We start from the raw sequence: 19275 nt of genomic DNA, 5'->3' as shown, positions 1-19275 counted from the left end.
GCGAGACATCACCGAAACCATAACGATGATGTTGACCACCCTCCGGGGCTGGTGGCCAATTTAAGCAGCTCCCGAATACATTGCAATCAGTTTGCTGGCTCAAGTTTAGTACCGAGCCATAATTTTGTTACCTTGAGCAGACTCATAAAGTACTGGCGTATTACAATAAATCGTAAAGCATTCACTAGTCAACGCCAGGCCAGGCCCCAGAGCCAGAACCGAGCTTTTACCTCATTCTTTAATTTCGACCCGTGGCGGAAAGTTGTCGACCAAAGCATTCGGCGCTGTATAATGTTTGTAGAATTTTTGACTTGCGCTCTATTCGCCAAAGCTCGACGTTTTTGGGTCAATAAAAAACCCACTTTATTGAACAATAAAAGCAAGCGAAGAAATTTGGATATGCAAATTTCTGCTCCGCCTCCTTGTATGTTCGATGTTCATAGTTCAGAGCATTATGCATAGTGGGAGTATACACCCGATCAGGAGAGCATATCAAAATAATAACTCAAACGTATCTCACCGTATCTGATTCAGTTATAATTAAGTACTCCAAATTTTCGATTTTAAGTTTCTCTAATCTGAATTATATCTCATTCTGATTGACAAACCTGAATGGGGTTGAGCTCATATTCAATTATCAAGATTTTTTTTGGATTGTCCTAAAATAAAATGATTATATCTTATTTTGATATACGTACAACTTTTTCTGAAACACGGACATCGAAGTCAACGGCTCAAACCTTACATTAACGAGTTTCGCTCAACAGATTCATAAAATTGAATCAAATTCTAGGGAAACCAAAAATGGGGCATGGTTTTATCAAATAATGTGGTTTATTGACCTTCCACTAGAAATTTTTTTCGAAGCACTCATATCTTGATAAGTTATAATTTTGATATAATTTGTTCTGTCCAATATCAAACTATGCTATCTGAACGAGATATAATCTTGATAGGAGCATATCAAAAACTGATATAATTCAGCTATGATCGTATAGATTTTTTGATATAATTTGAGATATTTTAACATCCTACGAGTACTGAATTATAACTCATTTAGATAGAAAAAAATAAGTATCAAAATATCTCATTTTGATATAATTTTGTTTTTCCCTCCTGATCGGGCATGTATATTGAATTGATTGAAAACACCAATTATTGTGGAGGGGACTCAGCAGCTCTGAGTATCGAATTCAGACTCACCTTCAAAACAGTCAAGTTGCCTCAAAATGAAAATATACACTGAACAATCACTTTGAGGATTTCCAAAGTATCTTTTAAACAACTTAGTTATATTTGTTAAGAACGTGTTCTATCTCTGCCATTGTTGCCACTATGCAATTGGTTGAGACAATACTTTTAAGGAAGAAAAACATGCAAACTTGAAGAGCGAAACGAAATCGGAAGTAGTTTCTTTCAAAGACTGGAACATGATGCTTTTTTTATGAAACAACGACTTGTTACATGATAAGACCCAAATTTGAATTAATGTTATTCCGAGAAGCGTACTTTTAATCCAATCATTCCGATAAAGTCTGGAATTGTAAGTACATATATGAAGACCATCCAACCATCGTCTTAAGTTTATTGCAACTAATTTGTTATTGAATCCAATAGCTTACATTTTTTGGTCTCAAGTGTTTTATTCACTAATACCTTCATGTTTTAAAAGGAAGTTTGAAGAACCTTCTGGCTGAATGAATCTACAAATAAACGTAGTCAATACTAATCAAGGTAATCAAGGACTTCCTTTGAATTTAAACACAGTCGTAACACTCCATCTAATTTATATCGTGAAATCCGTAATAAATAACGATGATGGTTTTATTTTCCAATAACGACTACAGTTTTGTGTTAATGTCTTTCACTTGATTAGATTTCAAATTGTCTCACAACAATTCTCACATTGAAAATGGCAACATAGTGAATTGAAGGAGAAATTCGAGAAGATACGCATATATTTGTCTTTGAAAAAAAGCTGTGTATGGAAAATCATTGTTTTATGACTGATTAAAAAAATATCCTTTTTGTTATAAGTCTTACTCAATCACAAACATGGTTTTGAGTTCAATGAAAATGTTAGGAATTATAAAAAAATAATTAAAAAATATATATCAGCTCAACTTTGAATATTTTGCTATACACCACAGACAACTTGACTCCATTTCCCGATTAGACAGTTTAGCAGATTTAAAAAACTTTTTGAACAATTAAAACAAGAAATTTCAGTAAGTACACCTTATTTTGTAACACCTTTTTAAACACATCATTAAATTTGTTATATTAAGAGACTCCTTGAAAAAGGCATAATAAATGCCGAAACGTCGGATGAAGAAATAAAAATCGTTTTATGATTTTTTCGTGACTGAAATCGCTGAAAATCAATTTATTCATTACCCCATCAGTCGAAAGATTTTTACTATATATTTTAACTTTTACGATTGATGGCTTTTATAGAATGACGACTTGAAATAAATTCAGTTGTGCTGTGATTTAAATGCAATAAAAATTTGAATGAACCTGTTTGAAAACTTCACGCAGTTTCCGTGAAAATAAACGTGAAAAAACGTGTTGCGTCAGTAGCTCGGCAACGTAACAAAACTAGGATTTGTAACATAAAGAAATAAGTGGATCGATGGATTCGGTGCAAATAAAAACATTTTACTTAAAGAGTTTTTAACAACGAAACTGGTCGAAATTTCATCATTCAACCATTCCCCACCGATTTCATAATGTAAAAAATAAAATCTTAAGTCACGCCGCGTTGTTGACTTATTTACAAAATATCTTTGTTAGTTGCAAATAATTATTTTTCTCCAAACGTGATAGCAGAAACTGTAAGAAGAATAAATTATACTTATTACGACTGAGGTAGCCATCCGATATGTACTTCATTAGAAGCCTCCGCATGACAAAACTGTGTAAATATTGCAGTCAAATGAAAAGAATTAAACTCGAATAGACCAGAGGCCGGATAGACATCTAAATGGAAACGGCAGACGTGACAAAGAATGAAAAACTTTTTTAATTTTTTAAGTACCTACCCATTTTAATTATCTATTTTCATACCCTTGTGAATGTCTAATTTATTCTATAATGACACTTGAAACCTCAAGGTTTTTCTTAACTTTTTGAAAAGGCCAAGAATCTGTTGATTCAACACTTTTTAATTTTTATCAAAGTTCATCAAAGATGATAGAAATTTCTAAAAAAATTAAATAAAATTGCAGATCGCATGACACCGTGCATTTTTAATTAACGGCAATATTCTTCTAATATGTGTTGTGAGCCTACTTGGATGCATAATTCTACTGAATCAAAGCAATCGAAACATTCCCTTTAACTTTAACTCCCTTTAACAGAGAACAGACGTACAAGCCAGCCCACGAAACCTGTGTAAAATTTCCAACGATCGTTTTGAACCAATTTTTGTTTTTCGACTGGGCCACCAGGTGTCTCCAAACACATCAAAGAGAACTGTCAAAACCATACTGAGAAAAAAACAAAATTTTGGTTAGTTTTGAACAGATCATGTAAACTGTTTAGCATGTTTCAAGAAAATTTTGCGTTAAAGTTTTGTTACACTTTCGTCCGGTTGCATAGTGGAAAAATATCTTAAAAGTTCATCGGTTTTTCATTCCTACTAAATTTTTAGCAATAGAATGCAAAAGTGATACTTGAAAGTAACCTGCTTTCAGTTGTCTAGAATCAGTTCTGATGGGTAAGAATGATTGTCAAGAAAATTCTCAATTGACTGGATATAGCCGATTCATTTTCTGACGATAACCGTTCAAAGAGTGCAAAAACTAAATAAAACTGTTAGATATTTCGACTGCCTCAGAAGAGCAAAAATAAAGAAGTGAATAAAAGTTTGTCATCGGTACTTTTCATACGGTTTTTATTTATTGACTTTTTTTCGGCTAATGAAATAACTTTTTTTTTATTTTTAGAGTAACGAAACGTTTCGGGTTACTCTGGGGGACATCTGATGATGGGTGAGGAAAAGTTACCCGAAACGTTAGGAAAATTTAAAAAAAATGTTTCACTCGCCGAAAAAAGTCAATAAGTAAAAACCGTATAGAAAAAGGAAGTGAAATGCTGTCCAGTCAAAAGTCACCCTTATTGCATTTATCTAGCAATAAATTGAACACGTCTATTTTAGAGCACATTAGTTTAATTATTGAAGAGTTCATATACGATTATGCTTCTTCAAAAATTGGGCACTTGAAAATTTGTTTCAAGTCAATTTTCAACGCATTTTTTGGATTTCAGATTTTAAAGTTTAATTTTTGTTTTTGAAGATTTCTTGTTCGAGCTTTTACGTATGTTCTTTGTGCCTTTAACCACGATACCGTGGTTAAATTAAAGGGAATGTTTCGATTGCTTTGACTCCGCAATATGCTTGTTTTTTTCGATCTAAGCGAATAAAAAAGATATTCCACGGTGAAAATAAGCATAGTCACGAAACCTTATAAACTTATCTGATTTTTTCAGATTTATCAATCCATTTAAATGTTCAAATGATCAAAATCTTGAATGATGCGACTTTTTTCTTCTATCCGCCGAAGATTACATTTTTTCAACTGTTGGGCGAAAAGTTGACGTTGCTGCCTGACGGAGCTTGTTGCTTGGTCATTGAATTTGTAGACGACTTTTATATTCTTTTACTGATATTGACTACAAGTTGCTAGTCATAATCGAACAAAATTGACTGATATTTAGCAGCCTTGGCCTTAAGTTTTAAGGAATTATAACTGATTCATTTGACTGAGTCGATTTGGGGCCATTTTAGAATTTCTCAAATCCTGGGGTCCGGTTCGTTTTGGTTCAAAACTCGTTCATGATTTTAAGCAGAATTTCTAAGTAACGTTTACATAAGTAAAATTAAACTTTCACGTTTGTATGGGAAAATTGAATATTGAGTTCTGAAAAAAACAACATCATTTTTTTTTCTGTGGAACCGAATTTGCTAATGGTTTTGATGCCAATTAATAAATTCTTCAAGGGAAATTTTCCGCTGAGCAACGTTGTCGGAAATCGTAACTTCGTATCTTATTAGGCAAAAAAATATTAGCTGTTTAACAGGGGTAAGTGTTTTGGCATGGAAAAACAATAAATTCAATAAACATCACTGCTGAGTATCGTGCGAGGCATTACATGACTGCTTATCATGCAATACTTCGCTATGCACCAGCAGTGATGTCAATTGAATTCATTGTTTTTCACTGCCAAAAGACAAACCCCCGTTTTACAGCTAATACTTTTTTAGGCTAATAAGATACGAAGTGACGATCTTCGTCAGAGTTGTTAAGCGGAAAATTTCCTTTAGATAATTTATAAATTGCCACAAATACCATAAGCAGGCTCGGTTCTTCAGGAGAAGCAAAAATGATGTTGATTTTTTAGTACAAAATAATCAATTTTCTTATACACATATAAAAGTTCAAATTTAATCATGTAAACGTTACTTAATTTTTTTTCCAAAATACATTGATGAGTTTTGAGCCAAAACGAAGATTTTTAGACCCCAGGGTTTAGGAAATACAAAAAATGACCCAAAATCGCCTCAGTCTACTGATATTGGCATTTGAATGTCATGTCTGTAAATCATCTGCTTCCTATTTAAAGAACCACGATCCAAAGAGTAAGTGTTTTAAATTATCGAATAGCTGTTAGTTTTTTTTTTCTATCATAGAGCCTATACATTTAGATATAGATGAGAATTTATGTACACAAATATTTCACACATACACAGGATAACAATCGATGATATGTTAGTAAGCGAAAACCAAAAACGGATGATTCTATAGTCCAATTCGTTTAATGAAAAAGCAGCGGAACGAAAACGGTCCCAACAGATCAAAAACAAACACGCGACTGATAGAGTTATGAACAAGATTGAGAAGAGAAAACGATATCAGAAAAGGGAAGAACTAAACACAAACTCTTCCTATAAACTGACACAAAAATGGGCAAAAGAGTGGCGCAAGAGGAAAAAGGAGGAAGAGAAAAACATGCTCGCAAAAACCTACCTTTTTCTCCAGTTCTCGGGCCCTGGATTGCAGGGCGTCGATTGGTTCTCCTATTCTCCCCACGCCAGAGGACATCCCCCGGAGCTGTGCGAGTGCTTCCTGGAAAATGGCGAAAAACATGGAGCAAATTTAGAAGTATGGCATGCCAGCGAAATGGTTTTGACTAATGTTCGAGTTTGGTACTTCTATGTTCGAATGTATGAATTCGCAAATGCACAACAGAATGTATGTAACTAGTTGAGGTACAACCTTTGAATGAACAGAACGGGAAAACTACTTATTGTCATTCTCGAAACAAAATCATTCCACTAACTAATGTTGAAAACTCTCTAGAAAACATTTTGAGGCTAGATAACTTGACCTCAGTCTATTTGAATGTGTTAAGGCTAGGATTTGCATATAGTATTATTTTATTAAATCACGATTGATTGTACTTAATGAAACGCATAACAAATTTTTAAATATTTTCTAAATAAGTTATAGAGTTAAAAATAGTTTTAAAAAATTGGTTTGAAGAAATCAGTTTTCAAAGGCTTATTTTATTTTTGGAGTTTAAAGTTATCATTGTACAAGGCACACTAAGAAAGAATACTCATTTAACACGTTCGTCGCCACGTCACCCATATATGGGTGACGGCTCTCTTAAGCAAGGTTGCCGCTCAGTTCTGCCACGCGTTGTAAATCTGAAGCTCTCTCGCTTTACTTTCATGCTCTGAGATTTTTTTTGGGCGATGAACGTGTTAACTTAACTAAATTAACGACGTTTAGAATTAAAGAGACAAACAGTTGGGATCTTTGATAGGAAAACACTCCCATCTTAGTGCATCGCTTATTGCCCAGATTTTCTATGAACATTTCGAGCAAAAAACGGGTTTACTAGTTTGTTTATATTCAAAACGCGCTAGAGCAACCGAAGTCCGAAAACCCTCTTGTGCTTATAGGTATTTTGACTGGAGGGCAAAATCAAAATGGACTATACGGAATAAAAAAAAATTGATTTTATTTGGGCTGAGTTATTTCTCGCGTTGTCTATACTTTTTGTTTACTTTCATTAAAAATTGACCATTTTGAAAAGTCATTTCCAGCATTGAATGAGTGACGCGTTGTATCAAGTGTATGGGCCATGATAAAACTTACCCAGCTAAAACATATTTTCCCGTGTTTGGTATAATTTTTTAACATGAAGCCATTGTTTTGATTCACCTCTAGCAATGTTGAAATTTGAAATTAAAGTTTTATTCAGTTTTCTTATTGAAGGTCAGTGTTCGGCTTTGCTAAATTGAAACTTAACGCCTCTAACAAAAGCGCTAACTGAGTCAATGTAAGCTATCGCTAATTTAAATCGCTTAAAAGACAGAAAAAGCTAGCGCTTATCGCTTACTGATGACCAATGAAAAAGAAAACTACTGAACAATTAAAGGGTGATACGGTCAAAATTTGGTCAATATCAACTTGACGTATTTCTTTCAATTTTTCATTTCAAAAACCTGAATATCCCTCATTTTGAAGACACCTTGTGTGTAGAATGATGCTCCTATTTTGATTTTGGAATTCACTCTTCAGTTGTCAAAATGCCGCCCAAGGAAGAAGAGCAGCGTATCAAAATTTTGCTCGCGCATCGCGAAAATCCGAGCTACTCGCACGCAAAGCTGGCAAAATCGCTAAAAGTTGCCAAATCAACCGTATCAAATGTAATTAAAGTGGTTGGAGAACGTTTGTCGACAGCCAGGAAGTCTGGATCGAGGGGAAATCGAAAACCGGAAGCCGCTGAGACGACAATGAGAGTTGCCGGTAGTTTCAAGCGAAACCCTAACCTCTCTCTACAACCGTGCATCGAGCCAAAAAACGAGCCGGACTATCGACTTACATGAAGGTAATGACTCCAAATCGCGATGATAAACAAAATACGACGGCCAAAGCGCGATCCCGGAGGCTGTACACGACAATGCTGACGAAGTTTGACTGCGTGGTAATGGACGACGAAACCTACGTCAAAGCCGACTACAAGTAGCTTCCGGGAAAGAAGTTTTATACGGCAAAAGGAAGGGGAAAGGTAGCAGATATTTTCAAGCACATGAAACTGTCAAAGTTCGCGAAGAAATATCTGGTTTGGCAAGTCATCTGTACCTGTGGCTTGAAAAGCAGTATTTCCATAGCTTCCGGGAATGTCAACCATGAAATTTACGTAAAAGAGTGTTTGAATAAACGTCTGCTGCCTTTCCTGAAGAAAAACGGTTGTTCCGTACTGTTTTGGCCGGATTTGGCATCTTGCCATTACGGTAAAAAGGCCATGGAGTGGTACGCCGCCAACAACGTGCAGGTGGTTCCCAATGACAAGAACCCTCCCAACACGCCAGAGCTCCGCCCAATTGAGAAATACTGGGCTATTGTCAAGCGTAACCTAAAGAAGACCAAAAAAACTACTAAGGACGAGCAGCAGTTCAAGGCAAACTGGCTTTCTGCGGCGAAGAAGGTGAACAAGGTGATTGTACGAAACCACCTTGTTCACCTATTCACCTGTTCACCTGTAACAATAATTACAGCAATTGGTTTATAATATGTATTACTTTGAACGATCTTTTAAAAATGATTTTTTTTAATGAAACCTATTTTCGAATATATCAATAACAGGTCCTTGACATTCCCGTTGTTTTCTAAAATATATTGACCGTTGGATTTTCACCTGAAGATTAAGCACAAGTTTTCTTACCAACAACAAATAGTCACAGATTCAGATCTCATTTTGTGTTTTTATTACCATCTCGTTTATGTTTCTAATTTGATCCTCATAGAGAATAAAATTATAATATTAAATCAAGAATAAAATTATGAAACTGCGACTTCCTGCAATTTGAATTCTCAATGAAATTTTCTTGTTGATATTATGATCATAAGGGTGTCCCAAAATTGCATAACTTCTGGGAATCTGGGGGCTCACCCTCCAAATGGTGGATTAGGATGTGCCGAGCAAACTTTTGTATGAGGCCGACTAAAAAAAATCATGTTTAGAGGTTCCGCAAGCGCGATCTTTAAAAAATCCACTTTCAAAAGATAACTACACGTAAAAAATACAAAATGAACCAAATTTGTATCAAAATGTAAAACTAGCATGCTATTTTCAAGAAAAAAAAAATTTTTGGTCCCAAAATTTCGGATTCAACTGACCAAAATGTGTACCAAGCGTAGAATATTTTTGATATCATTGCCATCAAAAGATCCGGATGTTTGTGCACTTAAACTTTGCTGAACAAAACATGTGGTTTGTATCAACGTGTGAACAGCTATTCACGATTTAATGCTTGACAAAAATAACAATTTAGGATATTTTTTATTTAATTTATCAAATTTGTCTTAATAAATACCTACTTTAAAAGCAAAATACTTGCAAAAAAAAGACTTTGATGGTTTAAAGGAGTCATCAGAAGGCCATATGCCGAATTTGAGCAGAATCGGACAACAGGAAGGGGTTGCACTGAATCCAAAGTGTGAAAGGGATTCTGAAACATAGTGTTTTAAAGAAGCATAAAAAACTGGTTTTTCATCATACATTTTTGTCTTTATCAATCGATTGCTTGATTATATAAGTTTTATTAAAATTTCAATTAAGACTAATATTTCACCTCAAGACTGCAACTCGATTGGACTTAAAACAAAAAAGTTATGACTGTTCAAAGATTGTATTTTGGTTACAAATTGTCCTGTAAAACTCAATGAGTAAAAAGTACTCATTGTGTGTTAAACGACAATTTGCCACAAAAATACAATCTTGGAACAGCCATAACTTTTTTGTTTTAAGTCCATCATCATCATCATTGATCATTATTATAGAACTTAACTTCGAGTTGAATGGGAATCTGAATTTTGAATTATACTTTGGAATCTGAATTCTGCATTTCGAATCCAAATTCAAGATAAAAATTCCTTTCAGTTTCAATTATGAACCAAACAGCAAAATTCGTATCAGAATCCTGAACCAAAAAGCTCTTTCTTCAATTATTTATTTAAAATTCAACTTGTGAATTTGAATGAAAACTGTAAACCAATAAACTGTTCAGATATTTAGATCCTGGATAGCCCTATTGAAACTTTCTTAAGTTTCAATCCTGCATAAGAATCAATGATAAAAACCTCATATCCAAATATTAAATTTGTTTGTAATTTTACATATTTTTTTTTCACACTCCATAATGGTGAGTTCGGATCAAAGAAAATGCAACTCATTTTAATTTGAAATGTTAAACCAAGACTCAAATCAGGATAATGATCCCAACTGAAAATCAAGATAAGATACAGAATCCGAAATCTTATTACAGATATCGAATTTCGACATCCGGAATGATTCTACCTAAGCTTATCAAATATTTTTCCGCAAATATTCGGCCCCGGGCAAATCTGGGGTATTCTGTCTTAAAATTCGGTCTTTTGATTTCAAAATGTTTACTTGAATGTTGAAACACTAGAAATTTAGTTTTTTTTAAACACTTCAGCAATTTTTTGAGTTATATTTTATTCTTTCAAAAATTCTTTCATTTGTTTTTTGATAAAATTTGCTCAAAATTTTGGTTTTGAACGTAAAATACATAATTCTTATGATTTATTTTAAATAAGTATTTGATTTAGCATCTAAAATTAGTAAATCCGGGAAATCTTGCAAACTTAGTCGAATCTTATTGAAATTCGATATCCGAGACTAAATTTCCATCAACAAATGAGATCGTGAGCTGAGATAAAATTCCGGGGTTTTGGCCCTAGCTCTAAGTGAATGTTACTCTTCAAACAATTTAGTCGTTCATCAAAATTTTGTTAAAAAAAAAAAATTTTGAGTTGAGAGAAAAACATTCTGCTTGGCATTTTTTGACTCTCACGATAGGGGTTTAACGGATCAAAATTAACATGATTTCGTTCTTCATCATTATTTTGAATAAAAAACTACTGTTTAAATCTGTTCAATATCACTTCTACTTTCAATTTCATAAGCTATAGATTTAAAAAACTTAGTAGTTGGGTAGTTTTTTGCCAGTGTATGCTCTTTAGGCTCGGTGGCAATTTCTTGAATACAAAACTCTACTTCGTAGAAAGAAGATTCCATACCGGTTCTAGTGAAGTGATCACATAAGTTTAATGATTTTTAACAAAAATATGAACTAAATTAAATGTAAAGTCCTTCTAGCATTTTTCATATGTCAGCCGAAACTTCCTCGTTCATCAATGTGCTCAAAATTTTGGTGCAAGTTGACGAAAGATGTTAAAAAAGATTGCTAAATTCACATTGACAAAAAAGTCTGAAAAATAGCTAATTTATAACTCGTCAAAAGATTTGTTTCACTGATTTTGGGAAACAAATTTACGTTAAATTACGTCAACTTTTCAATCCACTTTTCAATTTTTGTTCCCTTTGACTAAAACAACTTAAACGGTGGATTGATTGAAAGTTACGTTTTTTATTTATTTATTTATTTATTTATTTATTTATTGCCATTTTGTAACGTAAGATACAATCTTTCTACACCACTTCTTTACCAATGTTGTGGCCATGGTTGATAACTTATTATTCTATTTTTTTTGTAACTGAATATGGCCTATAAACTATATTTGAGGTTTCCAAAACTATAAAATTTGTACAAATTGCTCCATGTATCTTTGTTTTTAGGCACTTGTCATTTTCAAAATCACGATTCCTACCTGTAACCTTTCTTGCCGATTTTGCATCATGTTGATTATTTATGGTGGCAGTGAATTTGAGATAGTAGAGACTGCTCATTTGAAGAAAATTGAAACGAGTTTGAATCCAAACCATCGTCTAGGTCAATTTATATCTCGCTTAACCAAAGATGGGTTTTTCCTGAAAGTTTCTTCTGAATATTTGATTTGGGAAAATATCTCGAAGCTTCAAACACATATTCACAATTTTTTCCACGCTCAGAATATTTTTTATTATACTTCAATTTTTTTTTTCACCATTGAAGATTTAACCACTAGATTCAAGCTACAACTGGTAGTACGTTAAAGTTGTTTATTCAAATCTCTTTTCTAACGCTGGATTGCTAAAAATAAAAGCACTTTTTACACAGAAGATACATTTGTTTCCATCTTCCAACTAAAAAACACTGATTGAATTTGCACTACGAAGTTCTTGAGCTTTCGGTCGCGACGCATAAACGACAACTGCGAATGGTCACCAATGTTGGCTTGCGAATGTGCATGCTATCTACGACACGATAGTGCTCCAAATCGTCGCCGGTCTTTTCTCAGTAGGACGAACTTCCGGATAGCCTTCGTAGAATTGGTAGGATTCGAGATGTTCGTTTGGCGGCTCAGCTGCTTCTCGAGAGTGACGAAAATAAAAGCTGTTGTTACCCATTACGGTTTTGTATATTCACAGCACATCATATTTACGAGTAGGTATTGATTTCATGGAATGAAATAATATATATTCACTCTCAAGCTAAACTCAATTCGTCATTGCCGATGTTTTCGAGTCGAATAAAAATCGATTGCCTTATTTGCCATCCTGTGATTCTCATAAAAGGTTATAGGATTATAAATTGTTAATTAAATCATACAAAATTGCACAAATAGCAGTCAACACATGTTTTTATTGGAAAATGTGCCTTATGCCGGGATTTTTTTTATTCCACTGAACGACCTGAGCTGTCACAGCAGCGAGAATTCAAAAATCAAATCACCCATCGGTATTGAGGGAGGACATCAAATACTCGTTAAAGTACATTAATTCGTGCATTGCTCTGGGCGACAACATCGGAAATCGTAGCCCATTTTTGCAAGAAAACCTGTGCCACTTGCGCATTTTGCCACTTATCTCACCCCAAATGGCATCGCCTAAACTCATAAAAAGTGATGGTTTTTATACCCAGGGCTTGGTTTCGCAAGTTTTTTTTTTAATATTTTCACAGATTTAACTTGAAGACGAAATCCTCTGGTTCCCTACTCTCTCCCCTTGAGGATTGTTATTTTACGCCCTTGGGTGCTGAATATTTTTCATTGTAACAAATATCATCTCCCAGAACTGCATATTGCCAAGACAGGGAGCTGAGCGACGAAGAAAAAAGAAAATTTATGACTATCGATTACATCCTATCGTTTAACTGGTTCCCACTTTTTTTCTGTTCTCGCTTCCAGAGAGTCACTTTTTTCTGCTTCGCCATGGCACTGGATTCGGGTTTCGGTTGCCGAAAAGAGCAATGCAACATTTTGTTTTATGATTATCTCAGCGAGGTTACGAGATTCGGCTCAAATCGATCGCCATGAAAATAGATATCGGGCGCGGGTTGATTTGATCGATTTTATTCAAGGAAATACTTGAAAAAAGAATATTCCGTAATCCGGGGTAAGATTGATCACTTTTTTTTCAATATATTTCGATTATTTTTTTTGTTATGGGGAATGTGGCATGTTTTATATTTTTAAAACCAGCGCTGGACTCCTATGAACGTAAAACATGAATGCAGAAATTTAGAAGACTACTTTAAATTTGGTTTATAAATCGTTTTCGTCTCTGTTCAGAATTTGATGCTTTGGGGTGACATTGATCAGTCATTTTGACGGTTTTAACGAGTTTTCTTGATCATAAAGGATTCAGAACACCTTCACTATATTTACAAATGCTAGTTTATCAATTTAACCTTAACTTTTTACGTTTTATTTTAAAAATACTTATATTCGATAAAAGAACTTTGATGCTGCCTGCATTTAGTGGCATAAATTGGCATAAAATCTCCAAAATTCAGGATTTGATAAGGTTCCTATCCATTTATTCAATACGGGCTTAATCTTGAAAAATGTAATCATTTTTTAAATATCAAAAATTTAGCTTCAAATTACTATAAAAATAGCACAATAAGTGTTCATATACATACAAAGAAAAAAAGTAGTTCTTTCACATTAAAGAACCCGTTAGCTTCAAAATGCTTTCTGGTATCATCAGGAGAGCTGTTTGTTTGCGAGTCTTAAAATAATTAGATATTTACTTGCAGGAAAAAATTTCAAGTACAAACCAAATGGAACCTATTTGATACTCAATTCAAAGGCTTTCAAACGTAGAAAACAGTTTTCGAAAATTCAAACTATAGACTGAGTTATTGATGGTAATGTGGAAAAGTTTATTGTTGGTCAAATTTACCCCGGTGATCAAAGTTACCCCGTTTTACGGTACTTCATTATCGGTATAGAAAAGCAGAGATTTTTCCCATCCATGCATTAAAATTCTTCTTTAAGATGAAATTATGACATGGAATTGAAAAGAAGGCATGAAACTCAAAATCAACATCCATGAAACGATGAAATCAATCACTGCATATTGTTCCTCTTTAAGTAATATTTTCGTTATTTTTTCATAGTACTCTCTATTTGAGCCAAGTTTACTCAATAATCGGAGGCTTTGTTTAAATAATTCAAAAAAATCAAGTTTTTTTTCTAAATTTCACTCATTGAACGCTTTTCTGTTCAATAATCTATTTTTTTGTGATCGGCTATGTTTTCAGACAATACCCAAGTAACACAGACTAAGCCCACTAGCATTTGAAAGTTTTATTATGGCATTTCATTAGCAGCTAAATAACTGTTTTGTTATGGTCATGAAAAATGCTTAGATTCTTGACTCAACCATTTGTTTTCAGGCAGTTCTGAAAACGCTAAAAAGCTTTTACTAAATAAACTGTTTAAGTTGTTTAGAAAAAGTTCTGAATGCTCTTTTAAATCTCCTTCAAAACATAAATTAAAAAGTTTGTTCCAAGCTTCTATTTTCCTTTTTTATAAAGGCACGTAGTGCTTGATTTTAAAATCGTAGTTAAATTAGGTGACAGCTCTCGATCAAGATGTCAAAAAAGGAAACGCTTCGGCTAGATTGTACATATTGAATTGGAACTTCCATTTTTACACATTTTTATAAGTCATGTGAGATATTTTTGAGTTAAATATAAAAATATATAAAATTCTTTGAAATTCTTCAAATCACCAGAAGTGGTATGAACATTGAACATCCTTACAATATGAGAATTGAGTGAAAATTAGGAGTGAAATAGTAGGAGAAAAAATTTGTTGCTTGACGCCATCATTAATGCAAGATGGCGGGTTACGCTTTTCTATTCAAAGCTTTAAGTGACCGACAATCTCATGAAACATCCACAATATATGTAGCTAAACAAGTAGAAGTTGAATTTTGTTGTACGACGTCATCTTGAAATCCATGATGGTTTCATCCGCTCATATTTAAATGCTTAAAATCGCACGAAACTTCCGTAATATAGGGATTTGTTGGAAGGGCTCAACGAGTACAAGTCGAATTTCGCTATCTGACACCACCTTGAAATATTTTCTTTTTTTCTTTTTAAACCTGTATATTACAGATGATAATTTGAAGCTCCCTAATATAGGTATCAGGTGAAAAGGCTAAATAAGAAGAAGTCGAATTGGCTGCTTCCGCTTCAGTTAAAAACGCTGTAAATAACTGAAAATCAAATAAAAGCCCCACAATATGAGGTTTGGGTGAAAAGGCTATATTAAATAGAAGAAATCGAATTTTGTATTCTGACGCTAGATGGCGGTTTTTGCTTTTATTTTCAATCATGTTTATTATTAATAATCGCTTGAAACCCCCATAATATGGGTAGGGGAGATGAGGGCATAACGAGCACCCGAGGCATAATGAGAACTACGCTTTTCTACGAAAGTGCGTATTTTCTTAAATAAATTTTCATGATGATTTGTTTCGTACTTCCTATAGTATTAATTTTTCACAAAAAAAGGAATCTCCTTATCATCTTTACAGAGATATTTAAAAAAATCTAGCTTGGTTCTCAAGTTACGAAAATATTATAATTTCTGAGCACCACGAAATAAGCTCTTATGATCTTAAAATAACCTTGATCTATAATGTACGCACTGCAACATGATGTACACATTGTTTCTCAATTTTTACCATCATAAAATTTTTGATTTTTCACTTTTATCAATTTTAAAACACGTTTTTACTTAAATTTGTTGACTAGGGGCAAATAGAGCACCATATTATCGAGGCATAATGAGCATTTTCTGCCGTAGAATCTAGCAGCGAATTAAAATTGATTTATAGCGCCACACCTTGACTAGTTTTCATCCGACAATTTAGCCTATTGGTAAGGTGTCGGAGAGGTAATCAAAAGACTAGAGTTAGATTTCTGTTCGAGGTGATTTTTTTTCCATTCACAATTCATGATCGATTTTTTTATTGTTACATTATACGGCTAGTAGCATCATCCTTCGAACAAAGCACTTAATGTATGAGCGTGCGTGAATTGTTTGTATTCTACAAACAGACCTAGATTATTTTGTTATTGCTTTGTTTGATGAATCTACGACTCACCTGAATTCATCGAATTGAATTCGCTGCTAGATTCCCCGGCAAAAACGTACATCTTGCTCTTATTAATGGTGCTCATACTGCCTCAGGGGGGGTTCTCATTATGCCTCCACAGTGGCTGGTTTTCAGCTTTTGGCAAAATTTTTTAAAATGCATTTTTTAACGTTTTCATTTAGTTTTTCACGTTTCAGCCCGTTAGGGAATAGGCTTTTCAAGTGTCTGAACACGAAACAATAATGTAACCTCCATATTATAGCTATTTTCTATGGTTAAATAACCGTTTTCCTTAAGGTGGCCATTATGCCCCCATCTCCCCAATAAGTTGAAAGGGCTAAATCAGAAGAAGACGAATTTCATTATCTGACGCCATCTTAAAATCCAAGATGGCAGCTTCCGCTGATCTCAAAATACTGTAATCGTATGAAACTTCCACAATATGGATATTGGGTGAATGGCTAAGCGAGTAGAAGTCGAATTTCACTTTCTGACGCTATCTCGAAATCAAAGCTGGCGGCTTTCGCTTAACTTAAAAATGTTGTTCAATTGATGAAGTTTTGATGAGATTATCGCATTTTAAAGACAGCATTTTAAAGATCGGCGTAAGTCACCATTTTGGGTGGCACCAGATAGCGAAATTTGACTTCTATCGCTTAAATTGCGATTATTTAAGTTATTATCATTTTAAACGCAATTCAGTCCATAATTTTGTGCTTCGCAGATATTTTTTTCTCATCCGCAGTAATCGTTTTAAAACAGTACATGTCATGGTATGAAATTTAGAGATTTTTCAATGCTTCAAATAATTAGGATTGTATTTTCCAAATTTATTTTTCCAGCAACAAAAGGGTAATTGAATTTATATTTGCGACACGAATCAATAAACTTTTTGGTCTTTAAAGAAGAAGAAAATTATTGATAGGTTGCTTGATATTTATAGCAACAATGTTTGTCCCGATTAACCTTATTTTACCGTAGCTCTTATTATGATTCAAAACACACCTTAAAGGAATACCATGTAAGTATTTAGGTAAACTATAAAGATTGAAAAAGGCACTGATAGAATTGACTAATACCAATTGATGATTCTCATCACTATTGGTCACCCTGAGATGATGATAACGCCGTAAAGTAGACTAGCAGGCAAACAATTTATCCACCGCTATAATGATGCCAGTTGTTCATTCTTTTGTAATTCGGTTCATCATTAGACGGGAAAAGTTGCAATTAAGGCAAAAGACAAAATAAAAATCCTCTTTGATTTTTACTGTTCCCGGAACCACAACTGTTCTTTTTCCTTATCCGAAATGGTCCGACGCAACATTTGGTGCCGTTACCAGGATGAGGAAGTTTTCGCCAGGAGTTCACGCTCCTGATCCGCGTTAAGCTATCCCTTCGAGTAGTCTCAAACCTAACCGAGTGACCCTAAGTGTACCCACCCTAGACACATCCAACGGACCTCAGGCCAAACCGAGAGAACCCGAACCCAACCGAGCTTGAAAAACCGCCCTCGACAAAATCTTATTGAACCCAGATCTAGTAAAAGGCGAACACGAAATTATTGCGACCCCGAAAATTTCATGCAAATTTTCTTATAGTGTTTAGAATCAAACCAAAATTTCAGGGTAGATTTATACAGACATTTACTTCAAAAGAAAAAAAAAGAATAAGTCGATGGAGCCTTGAGTGCAAAATTGAACGCCTTTTCGCTCGACGTCCTCCATCAAAGTCTTTACACTGTCATCCGGTACCAGTTTTACAGTTTTTTTTTACCATTTTCATAACATGTTGTTCTCGCCTTTGAATGTCTTCTTGCTCTTCCGAAGTTCCCGCTATATTATTGCCCAGTACTGCTCCTCCGGGCACAGTTCCGGACGGTTTGACAGGCTCATGTCCGTTGGAACAAAATGGATAGAATTGGCCTCACACCACTCCAGGACACTTTTAGAATAGTAGTATGATGCCAAATCTGACCAAAATAGCGGAGCTTCGTCGTGCTGCTGCAAGAACGGCAAGGAACGCTTCTCGAGGCACTCAGATTTGTAGAGCACGCACTTTACTGCGCCCTTTGTCACGAAAGGCTCACTTCTAAGTCCGCAAGAGCAGATGGCCTGCCATCGAGATATTTGGAGGCGGACTTCGAAATTTTCTTCTTCTTAAATTCGTCTTCCACATCGAACTTGCTCTTGCCGGTAAAAAACTCGAACCCCGGAATTTGCTTAAAACCGGCTTTTATATACGTTTCGTCGTCAACCACACAGCAGCCATATTTAGTCAGCATCTTCTCGTAGAGCTTCCGTGCCCGAGTTTTAGCCTTCGATTGTTGCCACTCATCGCGATTCGGGAAGTTCTCTACCTTGTATGTATGTAGTCCAGCTCTCTTCTTTGCATTCTGGACGTAGCTCTGCGACATGCCGATCACAGCTTGAGACGTTGGGATTTGCTTAAATCATCCGCTTCACCTTTCCCTCCGTCTTTTTGTTCTCCGGTCCGGTTTTCTTCCAGCTCCTTTACCGTGGTTCAACGTTATTTGCTCCTGGAACCGCTTCAACACTCTGTAGACGTTTGAGTGGTGAATGTTCAATATTTTTCCCAACTGCCGGTGCGAGAGGTCAGAAAATTCCAGATGTTTGGAAAGAATTTGTTTTCTCGACTTGCGTTGGTTCACCTCCATTTTCGTTAAATCGAAAAACACGACTTCGAGATTGACAGCATGTAAACAATACACATTAATGAGAAAATGTGCAAAATTTGGTTGATTTTTACACAATGGTAAAATAGTTTTGCGCTGTTGAATGTGTTGCAATAATTTCGTGTTCGCCCTTTAAGCGATGATCCAAGCCACCCTGTTACCCAGTTGTTTTTGTACTGCTCCCGATCAGAAATTCG

The 19275-nt window shown here is 34.7% G+C and overlaps 1 protein-coding gene across 1 annotated transcript in view; it reads right to left on the bottom strand.

Annotated features, from left to right (window-relative positions):
- The window catches only part of LOC129752985 (uncharacterized), a 157896-nt gene that overhangs the window by 61339 nt on the left and 77282 nt on the right, over window positions 1–19275 (bottom strand). The window contains exon 4 of the mRNA XM_055748776.1: window positions 6033–6131. Within this exon, the coding sequence (XP_055604751.1) occupies window positions 6033–6131 (99 nt within the window). The remainder of the gene's footprint in view (window positions 1–6032; window positions 6132–19275) is intronic.

This window comes from Uranotaenia lowii, chromosome 3, assembly GCF_029784155.1.
Source record: "Uranotaenia lowii strain MFRU-FL chromosome 3, ASM2978415v1, whole genome shotgun sequence".
Classification (NCBI taxonomy): Eukaryota; Metazoa; Arthropoda; class Insecta; order Diptera; family Culicidae; genus Uranotaenia; species Uranotaenia lowii.
The sequence above is the reverse complement of the archived record's forward strand: the minus strand, read 5'-3'. Positions and strand labels throughout refer to the sequence as shown.